The sequence below is a fragment of the Seriola aureovittata genome, chromosome 1, assembly GCF_021018895.1.
Source record: "Seriola aureovittata isolate HTS-2021-v1 ecotype China chromosome 1, ASM2101889v1, whole genome shotgun sequence".
In the NCBI taxonomy this organism is placed as follows: domain Eukaryota; kingdom Metazoa; phylum Chordata; class Actinopteri; order Carangiformes; family Carangidae; genus Seriola; species Seriola aureovittata.
This window is the reverse complement of record NC_079364.1, coordinates 9,319,140-9,339,137: the sequence shown is the minus strand read 5'-3', so window position 1 is coordinate 9,339,137 and position 19,998 is coordinate 9,319,140. Positions and strand designations below refer to the sequence as shown.

Genomic DNA, 19,998 nt, shown 5'->3' with positions numbered 1-19,998 from the left:
TTAGTACATTTGGTTGGATCGAAGAAGATTAAAAAATATGCTCAATTAAAGACACTAGAGTGACCGAAGTAATGTTAGACATTGAACATAGAGAAAAGCGAGCAACTCTTCATATTTGAAGCAAATATTTACATATTTATACTACTATACAATTTATAAAGTATTAAAACTGTCGCCATTCATTTAGAAGTTACATGAGGCTTTGGTTCTTACCCTCCCAATCTCAGCGGTCCACGACACCACAATGGTATTGGGGACAGTGGTGGACAATCTGACCAGTGAAGTAATGTTGATGGGCCGGCTGGGCCGCTTGGGCTCTACACCGTTTTTGGTTGGAGGAAGATAACCCTGGGTAACAGAAAAGAGTATTAGAAACATTACGATTCTCATCAGGGTTTAAAGCTCTCACGTGCAGTGTCACTCGATTATGTGGTTAATTCATTGCTCCTCACCGGCAGGTTACACGGCTTCCCGTTGACTTTCACACACAGATTGGGTGGGAAATGGTCTTCCTGAGGACAGCTCGTCTCCGACAGGCAAAACCGCAACTGAACTTGAACAGAGAAGTCACATTTGGTCCCCGAGATGTCCCTTTGAGGACGGACACAAGTTTGTTACAACAAATCTGCAGGAACCATGTACATTCATGAATTATTCATTAAGCCATTCAGCATCCTGCGTTGAGAGGGCGGCCTTACATTGAGCTGCTGATCTGCTGGACTTGCTGTGGTGTTAATGCAAAGGCAAAACACGTCTCCTGAAACCGCTGGCTGTTGTCTGAAGCTACAGAGGGAGAGAGAGAGAGAGAGGGAGAGAGAGAGATAGATAGATAGAGAGGAAGAGAGACAGAGAAAGAAAGGGGATGGAGATTTTTAAGAAACTTTAAATACCTGAGAAAATGACATATAAAAACAAGAAGGAATTATGTTTTTCTTTCCAACTGGCCAGTTATAAAAAACAAAACAGTGATCCGCAGTCATTAATATCAGGAAAACCAAGCCTCTGCAAATAAACACTGTTTCAATGCACAGATAAGCATGAAAAATGCAGAGAGTGACGCAGTGTGTGCACAGCAGCGTATAAGTGGGTGTTTCTTGCAGCTTGTGTGCATAAAATTTTCAAAAGCTCAAGAACACCTGGACGTCAAAACCACACCACCCCACACAGAGGTGAAGACGAAGAAGAAATGTGGAAATGTGTGTGTGTGTGTGTGTCTGTGTGTGCGTGCGCTCTATTTATAGGCCAACCCACAGGTGCTGGAAATAACTGGTGCAACTAACCCAGCCCCCATTAAAGAGACAGCAGGTTCACAAAGGCAAAGAAAGTTTGTGTGTGTATGTAGCAGAAGGTTAGCACGAAACAAGGAGCTATGAGGGCTCAAATCTGTTTTGCATCTGTATTTAAGGAACACTTGAACATTTTGGGAAATATGCTTCTCAACGTTCTTTTCATTTGCTGGATGAAAAGATCCAGACCACTCTCGAGTCAGTGCGTTCAGCATGAAGCTAGAGGTGGGGGGCGATCGACTTAGCATAACATAAAAACTGAACTAAAGGGCTCTCTAACTCACTTATTAACGTATTAAATCTTGTTGGTTTCATCCATATTCCAACAGAACCCAAATCTGTCATTATAGTACAAGTTATGTGCTGGAAAATAAAATCGTAGCAATGTTAATAATGAACCTCTAAATTATGTCTAAACAGTACTGTATACTATTTATGACTCTCCACCAAGATCCATCATGTAAGAAGACAATGTTCTGTTGTGTAGGTAAGTATAATGAAAACAAAGCTGATAGTGTAATAATCTTTCATTTAATAGTGTTTTGAAATGTATAATGTGTGTGTGGGTGGTCTTTTGAAAGTCGGTGGAGTGTTACAGAAAAAACAAACCATGTCGACAGGTTAATCTGTTAAGGCCAAAACCGGTTTAACATATAATGCACATAAATGCAAACACACTTGGCCACACCACATTCATTCATGCCACATCATTTTATTGTCAAATTTGCAACTAATCATAGGCTTAGCTTTCAGGAGCGGTGATGTGTCTGACAAACAAACAGGGCCGACTAACGTCCGTCTCTGCAGGAAACTGTTTTGTTTCGAAGGTGAAACCAGCTAAAATCTTCTCCACTGAGCAAAAGCTTTCAGCCTTCACCACAAGATTGCTTCTTACACTGGTGAGTAAGCATTACAGAGTATAGCTGCTGTTGAAACAGTGTAGTATTTTATAGCCTTTGTAACATTTTGTGTCTGAGTAGAAATCTTTTGGCCTGAAGGCTGTGTAAATGAGAGGGGGAGATGAGTCAAAGAATTACCTGTTATGAATCATGATTGTTGCTGTTCGTAAGTGACAGCTGTGCATGCATGATGGTGCAGATAACACACACACACACTAACTAACACACACACTAACACCACACACACTAACTAACACACACACACATACACATACACACACACACACACACACACACACACACACACACACACACACACACACACACACACACACACACACACACACACACACACACACACACACACACACACTGCATCAAGTACATAGAGGTAATTTCTTTCCATGTAAGGTGTTGAGGGGGACAAAGTCTACAGTTCCTGTGGATAATTATTGGACCAATCATTTTCCTCCTCTCATCAGCCTTTCAAACAGCCATTCATTTTCCCAGTAATGACCCATTTCACCACCCACATGGTATATAATTTGTATGGCTTGTATTTATCATATGTTTCTGTCCCTGCATCTTTTGAGTGGCAGCGTGTGTACTGCAGAACAAAATCATGAGCATCGAGTGTGCTTTCGAACAACAGTCTTCCTCCTCTCCGGGCACTCTGGCTATAAATAGAAAGTGCTCTCTCTTTCTCTCTCTCTCTCTCACTCTGTCCTCGCTTGCTCTCTCTCTTTCTCTCTCTATAACTCTGTCCTTGCTTGTCCCCCCCCCCCCCTCTAACTCACTCTCTCTCTGTGGCAGTGGATTTGTTTCTGGTGTTTCAATGTGTGTGGTGAGGAGAGATATGAGAAGGGCTGAAATGAGCTTTGATTGATGTCTTCCTCTCTCTCTCTCTCTCTCTCCATCTCTCTCACACTCACATAAACACATACTCGCACGTACATGCACACCCTAACTTACTTTTACCCTAATGCACATGCAAACTCCCAAAGTCGTATCTTTGTGATAATAAAACTAAGGCTTGACATGAGTCTATTTCCGTAGCAGAAGTCTAGAGTATTGAAAACTGTCAAGTGCTGAACCCTGGAGTTAAACGCTCAGATTCAGGGTCTGATTTAAATCATAATGTTGTCAAATGTATACTGTATTTTATTTAGACAAAGTTATAATGAGGCTGCTTATAATTAAAAAAAAACCCCATATATGAATAGTTCCCTTTCACTTAGCAGAGAATTAGATGAGGAGGTCAAAAACATTCTCGTAATTTGTCGGTTAAATATGAAGCTCCAGCCAGCAGATGGTTAGCATGAGGAGTGGAAACAGGGGGAGACAGCTAGGCTGGCTCTGTCGTACGGTAACAAAATCTGTCTGCCAGCTTCTCTAAAGCTCATTAATTAACATGTTAGATCTAATTTGTTAAATCCACACAAAAACCAAAGTGTAAAAAAAGACAAGTAGTGATTTTACAGGAGGGTAATGAGCCAGACTTTTTTGGGGAAGTTGGTTCCCCTTTTATTGTATTTATGCTAAACAAAGCTAACTGGCTGCTGGTTCCAGCGTCATATTGAGCGGTGAGAAAGCTTAAATATAGAGGTATTGTAACGTATCCTACAGTATGAAGTATGAGCCTTCAGCGCCTGACATCGAGAAATATCCGAAAACAGTAATAAGTGTTAGACCACCACACGCCCCAGAACAGTGTCAGTGCTCCTTGGTACAGATTCCACAAGTGTCTGAACTCTGCTGGAGAAACGGACACTGTTCTTCTGACAGATATTCCCTCATTTGGTGTTTCACGACGGTAGTGGAGAGTGCCATCTATCACACTGGTCCAAAATATCCCATAGGTGTTTAACTTGAGATCTGGTGACTTTGAAGGCCAAAGCATATGATTCACATTATTTTCATACTCATCAAACCATTCAGTGACCCCTCGTGTCCTATGGACAGAGGCATTGTCACCCTCTTTCTCTACTAATTTTTCAGTTTTTTTTTCCTTTAATTTACTGATGGAAATAATTTTTTGTGAGATTTAGGATTTAAGCTGGTGCTACATTATGGGACTAGAGCTTTTCGAGCCGTGTGCTGTATGTCACTGGATGAATATTGGTGTGATTGCCGGACCATACAGTGGTTGTGTAATCATTTTCTGAGGTAAAGGAATGACTCTGACAGACCTACAAGTTTGTCGAATGTGATATTGTAAATTAGTCGGCAAATACTGACAAGATTATGGTGATTTTGGACTTTTTCACTGTATATGTACAGTCTGTACTATATGTGTGTGCTCAGAAACAACGACTATGTAACGTACCCTTCCATATACATTTATATATATATATATATATATATATATATATATATATATATATATATATATATATATATATATATATATATACACACACACACACCTATGTATCCTTATATAAATCTAAACACTCACATATAGAACATCGGTCTCATTTACTTTACAATCCATTCACTGACAAAATATCACAAAATATACTGTTGGTATTGTATTGGTGCCAAAACATTTTTGTATTTTATTTCATTTATAAAAAAATTCTAAACCATACCCAAACAGACAAAAATAGAAATACTGTCACACAGGAAAAACACATGGGCGAACAGAGAACTGGTAACAGAGACAGATAGTAAATCATCATTTCAACCAATCAGCAAATCTATCATCTGCTAAATTTGGGTAACTAATATAGAGGAGTGCAGGCTAAAGGTTGGGTAAGCAAAAACAGGTTTGAAATATCAAGTATCTTATTTTGATGATCATTGTTTAAGTCTTTTCTCTTCAATTTTAAAAGTGTTGCACAAATATTTTTGCTTTTTATTTGAGTCATTATAAAGCATAAGGTTTACTACACAACATACAGAATAATTACAATAAATGAAGTCTCTACTTCAGTGAAAGAAGACTCAAAATTAATGACACTGTGAGCAGGATTGTAATTACTATTATTAAGCACATTTCTGCCACTGCATGTAATCGTATTTCTGCTTAGTGGTGCTTATTAGAGTATGAACATTAATAAATCACTGGGACATTAATTTTGAGGCACAAGCCTAATTACAACAAAGAAATAAGAGCGTCTATCAGCACAAATCTCCAACCGAGCATCAAGGAAGTACTAAGAGTTTGTTCTGACTTAACTTCAGTGCTGATGAGGTGCAGTCATCACAGGACAGAAGGGCAGCTGAGGTGACATTTCACAAGGGTGTGAAGTGGATATTACAGAGTTTATGGGGGAAAAAAGTGCTTTCCAAGCTGTCTTGAAGAGAATGGACTTCTTGAATGGACGATTCTTTTCAGTTTGTGATGGACTGTCTGTGTTAAATAGTGCATACTGAGGAAGCGTCTTGCTGCAGTGACTGTATAGCATGAAGACCTGCAGACTCTCTGTGCTTCGTGGGATGTGGTCTGAGGGCTTGAGACCCCTGCTGTGCTGGACACTATGCTGCATTCACATTGTTTTATACTATTTTATACTGAAAGACAGATGGGGGGAAGGGTAACAGATGGGTTGATACCTCTAATGGGTTGATGTTTACACTGAAGAGGAAATAATCTAAGGACAACCCAGAACATACAGTCAGTTGCCACTTAATTAGGTATCATATAAACAGCTGTACTGAGAGGTATTTCTAATATTTTTTCCACCCCAATTAGAGAAAATAATCGTCAGGTTAATTGATAATGAAAATAATGGCTTGTTGCAGCCCTAGTTTGTAGTGCTGTTGAATTGTATTTGGTTATACTAAGTAGTGTTTCTAATATTTATATCATCCCTATTGATATAAATGAATAATAAATAATTGAAACACGTGTCAATAAAAGAGTTTCACCTAGATGAAACTTCTAAACTGCAAACTGAGTGTGACACCTTTAAACATTTCTCAAATTTGAATAAATATTCAAATGAAAAAAGCCACGATCACTTCAAACATACTATTTTGAAGTTGTATAATTTTGTCAATCTCATTGAATACAGGAGACACTGGGGGAAAATTGTAATACTCATGTGGTGAAGGAAATAAACCACATGATCACTGGTCACATGGGGATGAAGGTGACAAAATGCTTGTCATCTTCATTTTAAGGTCCAACATAAATTCTCTGCACACAGAGGAAAAACTCTAATCTGAGAGATGAAACAAGCCTTTGCACCCTGCACATTCACGTTTGCACATAACTAGATTCATGAGCCAGTTTGGTCACATCTGGTCTCAAGGCACTCGTTACATTACAGTGAAGTTTTTCTACATTTTCTGCTGCAGCTACACTGAAACTCAGCTGTGATATAGTATTTCATAGTTGAAATATGGGGGGGCTACCAAAGAGCTCATTTGCCTGCTAGTATGGAAAGTATGAATATTCTTACTATGCTGATTTTGAACCGACAGCACGTGAAAACCTAGAAAACCCTTGGTTCTGGGCTGAGTTCTGGTTTGAAGAGAAGATGTGTGAGCTAAGCTACAGAGAATGTGCTCAGCTCTACAGCCTGTCTCCAGCACAACAAAGCCCAGCTGGAGTTTATTAACTTGTTAGTGGTGTTGCTACTTTTTCTCTGTTTGGTACACCGCAGACACACACACACACACACACACACACACACACACACACACACACACACACACACACACACACACACACACACACACACACACACACACACACACACACACACACACACACACACACACACACACACACACACACACACACACACACACACACACACACACACACACACACACACAATGACAGACACACATACATGCGCAACATTCACAGGCCGAACAAAGACAAAAATCCTTTCAGCGTCACTCAAATTCAAAACTACAGTGCTGGAAGGATCCGCAACAAAAGGTCAGATCTGGATGTTACACCCACACTGACAACTGAAAACTTTCCAGAAGTGTTATTTCCTCTCCCCCCTAACTGCAGTGATTACCCTTTATTATCTGCATAAGGCTGTTGTGCAGTTATATATTATATATATTATAGGGCTCATTAAGGCATTCCAATGTGCTTACAGGACTAAGGCTGGCATTACATTTTCTCAGTCTTGCAGCTGGCCCTGCTACCCATATCAATGTATAGACTGTAGGAGGCATTTCACAATATCTCCTGAGCTGCCCTCATGCAATGTACGCCACGCCCAAGTGAGTATACCATTAAACACACTGAGAGTTAACATTAAATGTCTGACAACAGTGGAAAGAACAGAGTTGCTTATGTTTGAGGTCGGCTAATGTTGAGAGTTTCAATCAGGATTGGGGTTTGTCTAATCAGGCAGCTGGTGGGGATGATGATGATGATGATGACAATGACGACAACGCATCAACCCGGGCTTCGAAGAAAATAATGCTGGTTTAATAGGCTCTGAGAGATGGAAGCCATTTTGTGCAGCGTGTTTATAGTTCAGCGCAGCCAGGGCTCCTTTGTTGATGTTCATTTGTTGTGAGAAGCCTGAGATGTTTACAGCCAGAAAAAAGGTTTTGCTCGGGAGCACGCAGGGGTCAGAGTGTGTGCTGGTAAATGTCAGGTGGTGGTCTGATGTGGAGTGAAGAGGTGCTCTGTTGGTTTCTGTGCTGTAGATGTTTAGGAACAACACCACAATAACCTGTTGTATGTAGCTGATAGTGTATGTGATATACTATCTTTACTGATTCACTGAGGACAAGGGCAAAACAAGATGTACGGAAACACTGGTCTGCACTGATTAAGCGTGGTTGCTCAAGGACACTCCAGCATGGTGCTTGACTGCCATCCTGAGGACTTGAACCCAGAGTTTATGGATTAATTCATTCAAGATTGATTCTACTTTACGATGTTTTGTTGATATTAGGCAGCTGGTAGTTAATATCAGCACTTCCTACAGGTGTTTCACAATAAAAGCCTTTATGGGAAGTAAAGAAGTTACAGCTGCTTCTGAACCAGTTTTCAGTGTAAAACACTGGCACCTGCCAATCAAAGCAGATCCGGAAATAGAAAATATGATAGAATATATTTCTAATGACAACCTATCTTAAATATAGACCTGATTCTATTCTCCTGTTTTTCTTTTTGGTCTAGTTTATCGACAACATAATAATATATTTAAAATACAACATATCAGACTATTTCGGGGACAGAATGATTAAATCCTGTAATTATTTCATCATCAAGATGAAGACCATAAAGAAAAAATAGAAAGATCTACGTTACATAAAGGCCACAGCCATTATATAACACTTTATGGTTGTACCCTACACAGTTTACAGGCTTGAACAAACACTCTTGTGGTGAGTGCAACACTACACATGTAAATAGTTTGGGGAGGAAAAGTGAACATGTGCCAAGACTCGGCATATATTGAAAATGTGAGAAGAAGTTTAGGATTTAGGCTGGTGCTACATTATGGGACTAGTGCTTAGTGTTGTGCTGTATGTTACTGGATGAATGTCGATGTGGCTGCTGGAACATTCGGTGATTGTATAATCATTTTCTGAGGTGAAGGAATGACTGTGGCAGGACGACAGGTTTGTGGAATGTTGCATTGTAAATGAGTCTGCAGATGTTGGTAACATTGTGGTGATATACATATGTATGCAAGTGTGTGTGTTCAGAAACAACAACTATGTAACTTACCCTTCCCATACTTTATATAAATGTATCCATATATGAATATCTAAAGACATAGAACATCTGTCACACACACTTTACAATTCATTCACATCACAAAATATAAAACAGATGGCTACAAACACAGAACAAATAAACTTTTCTGCGGTTGTGCTTTACGTTATGTTACTGCTGGTTACATATGAAGATTATGAAGGGACACTTTAATTCAACAGTTAAAAACAATGAATATCAAATGTATTCAAATCAATTCATTTAATCAATTTGTGGCAGTCTGAGAGGCACTTGAGCATGTGCAGCTATAATCAATATGGTATACAGTATATATGCAAATAACACCATTAACTAAATAATTAATATTTTCATGAGCTTTATATGTAAGAATTGTGGAACTTGATTAAGTTTCAAGAATGACAAGAAGATTTGTTGCTTGTCTTCAATATATATGTAGTAAATTGAATATTTCTTTCATATATTTTACACTATAAGTTGGAGGGGAAACATGTTTTATAAGCATAATATTTGCATCCGTTATCAATAGTTAATAAGTTATTATGTTCACAGTGCAACTGAAGCAGCAGGCAGATGGCACCATGCTGACGTGATTCATGTCCTGGCACCACAGTAAACTGTATGTATTGCTGAAGATATTTTTTTCGTTTTCATTTTCTGAGCCTTTGAAAAAACACAGAGTGCAAATATGACTGTGACCTACTGTCTAAATGGGAATGAAAAAAATTCATAACAATGAAACCCTGATGTGTAGTTTTCCAAAAGATTCAGTATACAAAAATGAAACTGAGTGACTCATCTTTGAAGGAAACAATGTTCGAAACATTTTTTTTTTTTTTACCACATTATTTTACTCCATTGTATGAATATCACAGCATCTTCCCATGAAAGAAGCCATTATGCATGAAACACTCATCAAACGCAAAATGGACTTGCATCTTTTTCCCAGAGATATGGTGATTAAATCATGTATAATGCATGTGCACCACAGTGATATCCAATAATGAGTAGAGACGCATAGTTCTCTATTGAGGACGGATAATGATGGAGATGAGACTGGAGTTCAACCAGTGAGATTGCCGTGGTAATAAAAGAACAGCCAGACTGCTGACCAGTTTATACTGGCAGGGCTAAACTGTGACCTAACTAACCTTTATCCCACAGACTGATAAGACTCAGCAGAGAGCAGGAGGGAGAGAAAGGGAGGGATAATGACAGGGAGGGAGTGAGTGAGAAGGGGGGTGGGTGTCGTGTGAGTGATAATAACTACATTTCCATGCACACAATGCACAATCAGGTTAAGACAGGAAATCAAAGAAGATGTTCACAAGGACTGTAATTCCTCATTCCACATAACCATATTTCTTTCCAGCTCCTCTACCGAATTTATGAACCACAGCTGTCATATCTTGAGTTTATCTGTGATACAAACTGCTGCAGGTTGAACAGTTTCTAACATTTGGACCGATGTCACAGTAACAGGACCCGGCCTGCAGTGACAGAGAACATAGTTTTCATCTTACTGTGCATGTAAAACTTTCTTAGATCAAGCTACATTATACATCATGAATTGTTCACTTACAGTATACTTCAACATTACTTCCTGTATGAAGTGTTGGGAAATGCATATTAAACAAATCAAGTCCAGTTTTTGAAAAGACAGCAGAATTGCAGACAAAACTACTTCTCGTCTTAAATTAGTACATTGTGTACAAAGTCAAAAGACATTACTGCCTGAAAAAGATAGATAAGATAATTAAACCTTTACTGTCCCAGTGAAGATCTGTTTTCACAGACTGTACACGTCCAATATAGAAACACACAGATATACACACAACATGGACACCCAGCATTTGAATCCCAACCATATACATTTATACACACACACACACACACACACACACACACACACACACACACACACACGAATGAATCTGGATCTGTACAGCAGTGTCAGTGATGCAGTTTGTTTAGGGTTGCTGTGGCAGAAGGGACAAAACTTCTGCCAAAACAAGCTTTTCTCCATTTTAAAGCCCCGTATCTGCGACCAGACGGCAATAAAAAGCATCCAAAGCTTTTTGAATGAAATGATCCAAAAGTTGTTTAAAATGAGGGGAAAGCTAACATGAGAGGAATATGCAAGAGGTCATTACTGTAGTAAACAAATCTCTGTATTTCAGTTTAAGTGCTGAATTTATAGGACAGTTGTAGTGAGGAATTGACATTGTGCAGAACTTGTATGGTAGAGACAGCATACAATCTTATCTGAGGCTACATCTGGATGTCAGATAGCGTTTGTTCATTCTTTGCACAGCTATTTATACGAACAAATGCGAAACAAACTGTGAATGTTATCTAATTTTAGCCCCATATTTAAGAACGTACTGCATCTTGCTGCTCTTTAAGACAGGTGGCATAAACCTTCCACTATCCTATGTTGTGCTGTTTTCTGCTGAGCTGTTTTGTAGTTATTTGCATTTTTTATGTGTTTTTTTTGCCAAATTGTTTGAGTAATTGCAAACAGACCAATTCAATTTTAAATTTCACATGGGTCATACATGACCTCCAGTTCAGCTGTGGAAACAGACTTATTTATTCCAATTTTAGATGCAAGGACGCAACAAACAAGTGATAATCTGTCCTTTCACTGCACTGTCTGTCATGCATATGTGCTCTTGTAAAACCCTGTTAGAATCCTGGTTAAGCACATACATAGCCAACAAATCAGCTTTCTACAGAAAAAAAACCCACAGCAAACCAGGACAGTAAGCAAGTGGGGGGAAGGGAGTCAGGAAAAAAATGAGAGAGTTAGGGAGAGAGAAACGGGAGGCGAACAGAAGAGGCACCAACAATGGAGAGAGAGAGAGAGAGAGAGAGAGAGAGAGAGAGAGAGAGAGAGAGAGAGAGAGAGAGAGAGAGAGAGAGAGGGACTGAACTGTAATCAGAAGATCAGAGAGACGTAAACAAGCAGAGGAGACCACGGCTGCCTTAAAGCAAAAAAAAAATCTCCCAGTCCGCACACGAGTGAGGAATCACAGTTAATCAAGTGGTTTCATTACTGCGCTGCATTATTATTAGGATGAAGAGGGTCGCCACCTCCAAAGCCACAGCTGAGCTTCACTTTTTGAAGCAAATTCGGTGTCGTCTAATGATGTGCACCATCTTCCTCTGGGTTTTAGCTCCTCTTACTTATCCTCTCACTCTCTCTGCTTCTCTGAGAACAATGCGATAAACATGCATTATTTATTGGAAAGTACGTTTGTGTTTTCAAAGTGCTGTGCAGACGCGCATGTATCAGTTAGTGTGCGAGCAGTGCGATTCAAATGAGGGGTGGGTGTGTTCTGCGGGCACAGGTGTATGCCTGTATGATTTCATCACTTTGCATGCAAATTTTAATCGAGGATGGCCACGGAGACAGAGTGAGGACGGAGGACAGAGGGGAGAGAGAGAGAGAGAGAGAGGGAGAGAGAAAGAGAGAGAGAGAGGAGCCAGAGGAGGAAGGGAAATGTGCAGGAAATGGATAGAGTGAGAAAGGGAGAGGGAAGAGGAGAAACATAGTGTGATGACAGAGCTGCAGGCACTGTGTTTGTACATGCATCTGCAGGCAAATTAATCATGAGATGGTCTCTTACTCCATTAAAATGCTAATGTAGGAAAATCTAGACATTTCCATATATTTGCAATATATCCCAGAGCCCAAAGAATGTTGTCAAGCTAAATGCCGGCTGGGTGCTGGATGCACAGCTAATATAAAGACAAATCTGACCAAGATAAAGCCAAGATTAAAAGTCTCTTAAGCAGCGATTTAAAAGGCAGACTGCATACAAGACATGATGCTTAAACGCTGGGCCTTCATGAAATCAGACAAGACAAGATACCAGATATTTGGATTATTAAGTCAGCGTCTTACTCTCAGTGAGGTCTTACATGAACACACTATTTTCCAACAAAGTTGGAACAGTGTTAGCTATTTTACATGAAAGAGTTGCATATTTGCATTTTTGCCTGGGTTCCTCTCATGGGTTTGAAGTGGGTGGGGCACAGCTGGAAAGATGGTGATGTCACATACATCTGTGCAACAACCAGTATTTCGTAGTATTTCAATCAAACCACTATGAAAACTGAGTTTTGTTAAGGAAGTTAAGACATGATGGTGTTATGTGGAGCCAGTGCACAAATATTTTCTCAGGAGTGCTACTGAGTGAAACTCAACTACTGTGCTTGAAGAGTTTCCTTCAAACATTATAAATGCCTGGCCTCTGATTGCTCACTTAATGTAGTATCCTAGGAGACACAAGCCTTTATAGGTAAATATTAGAATTACTGCCTCACAGTTGTCAAGTTGCAGTTTACATTTATGTCTGATCAGACTCATAATAAAAGGTATTAAGTGTATTATGCAATAATCAGATTAGGAATTCTTGAGTTAAGGCCAAACACGTGTTTTGCAAGGTCACATTGACCTTTACCTTTGACCTTTAATCACCAAATTCAAATCAGTTTGTCCTTGGGTCCAAGTGAACGTTTGTGCCAAATTTAAAGAAATTCCCTCCAGGTGTTCCTAGAGATATCGTGTTCACATGACAAACATATCCACAGATGGACAGACGGACAAACAGAAAACATAACGCCTCTGGCCACAGCTGTTTCCAGGGCAGTAACAATACTGTCAGCTATGTTGTTGATAGTCTACATGCAGTGATCCATTTATATTCAGTGGTTCCACGCTGATGAAAAATTGGTCTCATAGTTACAAACATATACATACAATGAAAATATATCATATGGCAGCACTGCTCAACCCACCAAAAACAAATTACAGCACAGCAGTCCACATATAGCATTACAAATATCCAAATAAGCAGCATTATTCACCTGTCGTGCATACTGAAACCTTATCCAGTGACTGAATGCCCCCCTCAAAATTACTTTCAGATCCACAAAAAAAGAAAACTATGTGTACTGTATTTCCTTAAATGGTACCTAAAGGCCTTTACTTACCTCAGCTACAGAAGGTAACAGGCCATTATTTCTAATTCCTTCTGGTTGATATATATAATTGGTCATATTTTGGTAAGAAACCTCGTTTTGATCCGTTCTTGTTTGTCTTCTAAAAGTTCCTGCATTATGCTGTTAATACAAACTAATACAAAACCATTTCTAATTAAAAGCCCTCTAGCGTTTCACTGGACCAAAACCCTTTAGTTCTTAAAAGGGCTTTTATTGTGAAACATTTGCAGGCTCAAATAAAACAACACCCGAAAAGTGGATCAGAATGACTGAATCAAATACTTTCGATGAGTAATCCAGATCAACAAAGTGTTGAAAATAGCACGATTGTATTGAATTCATTAAATTAGAGCAGTAGAGATGTACATTATGCTTCATTGCCATCCACATTATATGACAGGCACCAGGAGTTTATCCATCCTTGTCTCTCCCCCGGCCTGTATTTGGGGGCCAGTCTTTATTTGCCCCCAGCTTTTAATTGACTCTCGGTTTTTAATGAGAGGAAATATGGTATAATTAATATTCATATATTGTTTTCAAGCTTGTGACTAACTGCAGGCTTTCTTGATCATTAATGGAGATAAACACCTGAACGAGAACAAACACTCTTAGGTAAAGTATTTGAACTAGTACAAGAGAATCTGAGAAGACAAATTCTCCAGCTTTTACTTTGTTGGATGAATGACGGATAAGGCACCCGATTAATATTTTCACAAACACCTCTTGGGAACCAACTGTGGCCCCTGTCGACTCTGAACTCTCCGGAGAAATGTGAAAATGATATTTTTGCATTAACTTCTCTGTGGCCTGTCAACACATTAGCAGGCAGCACAACACCAAGACTGGCAGGAAACCTTTTTACACAACAGAGGAAATACAAATGTCAATGTTTTCTGTGACTGCTGCCATGATTAACATGGGAATAATATACTAACTAATAATAACCTTGCAGATTATTTTTTTGGTAGCTTCACATTTATTAGACGGTCTGACAAGATAGAGAGAGAGAGCGAGAAAGAGAGACTGAGATGTAAGTAGGTTCCCTGGCTGGAATCATAATGTACATTGCAGTTATATGGTATTTACTTTAACCACAAGGCCAAATCTGATACTTATATTTACTGAACACATTGAAATAATAACAACCAACCTTATTTTTGACAGGCCACTTGATCCAAACACTGAAGGTCCTGATTCAAAACTATAAAGCTGATAAGTAAAACCACACTCGCGCGCTTCCTTACCTAGACTGGTGGGCTTGATGAGTTCGTCCAGCATGTCATAGAAGGGGAGCCTCTGGAGCTTGACATCTGGATGGACCGGATGCAGCGTGGCTGAGGTGGGCAGGTGGTGCGTCAGCCCGGTCAGCTCATGTTTCCCAGGGCCGAGCAGTGAGAGGGGCAGTAAGGCAGCAGGCGACGGGGCTCCACCGTGACCGGCGTGACCCTCGTACGCCAGCTGTGTCAGACCAGCGGGCAGTGCTGCGCCCCCTCCTCCAACCACTCCAGCTGTGGCAGGGTGGTGCGGTCCAGGCAGGGCAAGCTCTGAGTGGGATACCATTTTGGCAGGAAAGCGTCGTCGGTAGAGCTCTTTGATCTTCATGTGCACAGCGGGGCTGCAGCCGGCTTTAAGCAGATGCAACGCCTTGGTCAGCAGCTCATGTTTGCGTCCGTGCTTGTTTCGCCCAGCGTAGCCCAGCAGCACCTGCAGCTCCGACACCCGCAGGCTCATCACCATTTGCTGTGATGGGAGAGAGGATAAGAAAGAGGATTAGGAATCAACTCTGGTCCACTCTGGCATCGTTTTCATATTAAAACACTTTCCACAAAACACACTGTGTTTAGAAAGACAGGAAACAAAGCTACTCTGTACTCTGGGAAACAACTGCATAACAGGAAATTAAAAAGTTCCTTGTGCGTAGGACAGTGGCCAAAGACTTTGTAAATTATGTGCTTGACGCAACACACTGACAGAGCTGGAGATTTATGAGAGGCCAGAAACCATCTACGACTTTGTGTGAACACAGATTTACTCTCAGCTCGTCTCGGGGGAAGCAGGGGGACGTTACTGAGAAAGAAGACATTTGGCTGCTCTGCAAGTCCTTCTGCTACTGTCAACCTGAACAGGTATGAATATAAATGGATGGATTGAAATTTAAATGCATATTTGGATATAGTTTCAGCAATATTCTGTGTACTCTCTTTATTAGGCTTGATGCTGGTGTGTTGCCTTTCAACAAAGCCAAAGGCAGAGCTGAGTCTCTCCATACATTAAGATACCTTAGCTCTGCACAGCTTGCAGTTTGCCTCACAGATGTTTATACAAAACCACACACACACACACACACACACACACACACACACACACACACACACACACACACACACACACACAGGAGCTTTCCTCCTGGCAGAAATGCGTTTCATTGCACTGCAGTGCATACGATAAAAGACTCAGTACAGGAACAGCCTCATTTTCTGATCTGTGCATGAGAACCTGTCAGATAGATCAGCACCTGTCCTAATACTACAGGCACCACTGACATTGGGAAGCAGTGCACTTGATGCAGCAAGATTTCATCAGTGTTGGAATGAGAAAAAAAAACTTTAACCAACAAAGGATTTTCCCTGGCTCAACACAAGGCTCAACATGAGGCCGAGGCGGTACCTCCCAGGAGGCAGTGGGATGGAGTAGCTGCAGTAAAAGCATGGGAAAAAGCACTGACTTTAGGTTCAGCTTAGGGTTGGCCAAAACTACAGCCAGTGCTAGCAGCTCTTCATTTAAACAGACCAACTGTCCACATATACCTATATGTAAGATTTGACAAAGAGAAGCTAAGTTACACCCTTAGCAACAGTAACTTGGGAAAAATAACAAAAAATAACAACAAATTTAGATTTACATAGAGAAACAAACTGCACTTATTGTTACTGCATATACAGTAACTAAAATCCCAGATGTGAATTTAAGTGCTTTAAGTTTTAAATGCATTCAAAACATCACTTCAAAAACCACTGAAAGCATTTTCACACTCAAAAGTTTTATTTTTTCTCAAATTTCACCAGTTTTTATCCATTGTTCCACACACACACACACACACACACACACACACACACACACACGCACACACGCACACACAGAACAGAACAAAATAGTAATGCACTAGCTTGGTTATCTAAAGGTTGATGTTGGTAAGAAATAGAGTTCAAATGAAACCTCAGCCCATTAACTACTAGCATCCATCACTAGCATCTATTAACCATGTGGACAATTTATGGAAAATTATAGCTATGAGACAGGCCGTAAAGACAGACAATCTTAACAGCATTACACGAGCCATAAACATGGACACATACTGTATATACACATTAGAACCAGCTCTGCCTTTCTTGTAGCTAAAAAAAACACACACACACACACACACGCACGCACGCACACACGCACATACACACCTACTGGGCAGACCTCTAAGCATGTCTTATATAAACCACCTGCCTTCATCTCCTTTAATTACAGAGCAGGGATGAAAAAAAATCACAGACACACACAAACACACACCCCTTAAATGACAAAGCACAGAGGACTGTTAGTGTCAGTTTCCGTGAGGCTAATCAATTATGTACACACATGATAGTTATTAGTTATGTACAGAATATGTCTGGTGTAGCGTCCATAAAAAGAATCAAACCTTTAAGGCTTGATTACATTTCTTATAATGAGGCACATTCTTTTTGGGTTACTCTGGAGAGCTGCATTCAATTGACATTTAAAATGACTGCTGTATGCATCTTTTTTTTGTGACCTAGCCTTACAGGCAGTTGAAAAATGAAAACACTAACATGCACAATACAAAGAGTAAAGTTCATGCATAATTATCTGAAACTGCATATCACATCCACATATCAAAATTAGCATACATCATTTGGGACTGAAATAGTCCTTACCTCACTCATTAGCTTTAGTTTTACTTCTTTCAAGCACAACTTTATGATCCTTTTTGCAGGAGTACTGTCAGGTCACTGAAGACAGAACTGAGGCTTATTCGACTGCTGCCCTACTTTGCTCTGAGTATCATCTAAATGTTAAAAATAACCAAAACAATACCAAAACTACATTCTTTTTTAGTGTGTGTGCGAGTGCCACAGGTGTGACAGAAACCTCTTGATCTGGTCCGACCACAGAACAGTGTTGCATTATTAAAAATGACAGTAGATGGGAAAGGAAGTGAAACCCCTGTGTGTTGCAGTTTACTGTAAAACTTTTGCACTTCTAGCTTTCAGTGGCCACAAGTGTAGCAAAGCAATAGGTGCTTCAAATAACAGCACGACAGTTGAACCATCTTAAGTCATCCAAAAACATGTCATGGTAATGATGAGCAAAACAAACCATGGTTCTGTTCTGTAATATGTTCATGTAGATGAGATGATTTTTATTATTATTATTTTATTATTTTGTTTATGAGAATAAAAGAGAAGTACACATTTATTATTTCACATAAATTAATTTGTGAAATTAGAGATTTCTTGACAAGAGAAAAACACACACACACACACACACACACACACACACACAGGGTCGATTAATCTGTAGATTCTTGATTAATCTCTTAACTGTTTTGTCAATAAAATGCGAAAAAATTGTCAACAAAGCCTGTTACAATATGGCAGACATCAAGGTGACATCTTCAAATGTCTTATTTTGTCCAACCAACACAGTCAAACACCAAATATATTCATTTTTCTGCCATGTATGACAAAGAAAAGCATAAAATCCTCACAGTTTATAAACTGGAATTAGGAAATTGACTAAATTATTATTTTATTATCAAAATAGTTGCATATTCGTTTTTGTGTCTATTGACTGATCGTTGAATTTTTGCAGCTGTACACACACAGTTATGCAATGGCGTAGTTTATGGGGTTGTTCGGTTCCTGCTCCTGCATGGAGAGGACTATTTTAGACAATCTGGGCTCCAACCAAGCTTCACACTGCCCAGTGTGACAGAGCAGAGGCTGCTGTTTACAGACCAAACACTGCATCTTGTGTACAGCTGCCACATATGCATAGCCCTGCGCGCGCACACACACACACACACACACACACACACACACACACATACAGTTGTGTTTCCGTCACTTCAGGGGACATAAACATTGGCTTACATTTCCTGGAGACTTGCGCTGTATTCACACAGACATTTTCCCTTTGTTAAAACAATGCACGGGGCCGTGTTGGCGGGGACGTGTTTGTTCATTCACCTACCGAGGGGGTGAGACAAAGAAATATGATCCTGTAGAATGGATTTATGTCTTTAAAAGCTTGTTAGACGCCAGAACACAGCACAGTGGTTTGAAATACTCAGAAACATGATTTTACAACTCTGGATAGTTAACACAACTGTTGTGACAATTTTGAGGTGAGCAGCAGAAATACAGCATTTACCAACAAACATACACTTGCATGTACGGGATTGGCCAACGCAGCACCTTGCAGAATGGGGAAGATGTTACGTTGCATCAGTTTAGACAACCCGACTTTGATATCACCCCAGCTGCATCAGCACACGTCCCCTATTCAAATGAAGGAGAGGGTCTGCGTTATCTCATAGTCACTGTTTGAGCTCGGGGCGCCTCGGTCGCTCACCTGGTAGAGCGCGTACCACACAGGCTCAGTCCTAACCGCAGCAACCATGGGTTCGAATCCGACCCACGGTCCTTTGCTGCATGTCATTCCCTCTCTCTCTCCAACCTCCCCGTCTCTCTCTCACTATCTAACTTTAAACAAAAAAAAAACGTCACTGTTTGAGCTCGGCCTTACCCAAACCCTAACCACTACTTGCCTAACATTTGCACTAGCCTTAAACCTTCTTCCCCTTCCCCAACCCCCACAATGTGACTGTGTAGACAGATTTATGCCCCCCCCCCAACTTGAGCAACACGAGTACGTACACACACACACACACACACACACAGGTATTAACAAGTGTATAAAATCCAGACGAAATTGTCTGTCCTTGTCCTTTGTCACTGCAGAAATACGGTAAAGGCAGACTCAGGGGGGGAAAAAAAATAATCAGAAGGCGGACACCCATATGTGAATGTAATTCTGATGCCTCCAGTCTGAACTACACTGCAGT

At 40.2% G+C, this 19,998-nt stretch overlaps 1 protein-coding gene across 1 annotated transcript in view; it reads right to left on the bottom strand.

The window, feature by feature from the left end:
- The window catches only part of LOC130169710 (E3 SUMO-protein ligase PIAS1-like), a 55,326-nt gene that overhangs the window by 12,237 nt on the left and 23,091 nt on the right, over positions 1-19,998 (bottom strand). Inside the window, exons 2-5 of the mRNA XM_056376662.1 lie at positions 15,107-15,602; positions 699-783; positions 453-591; positions 214-348 (exon numbers count right to left, since the gene is read on the bottom strand). Coding sequence (XP_056232637.1) covers positions 214-348; positions 453-591; positions 699-783; positions 15,107-15,602 — 855 coding nt within the window. The remainder of the gene's footprint in view (positions 1-213; positions 349-452; positions 592-698; positions 784-15,106; positions 15,603-19,998) is intronic.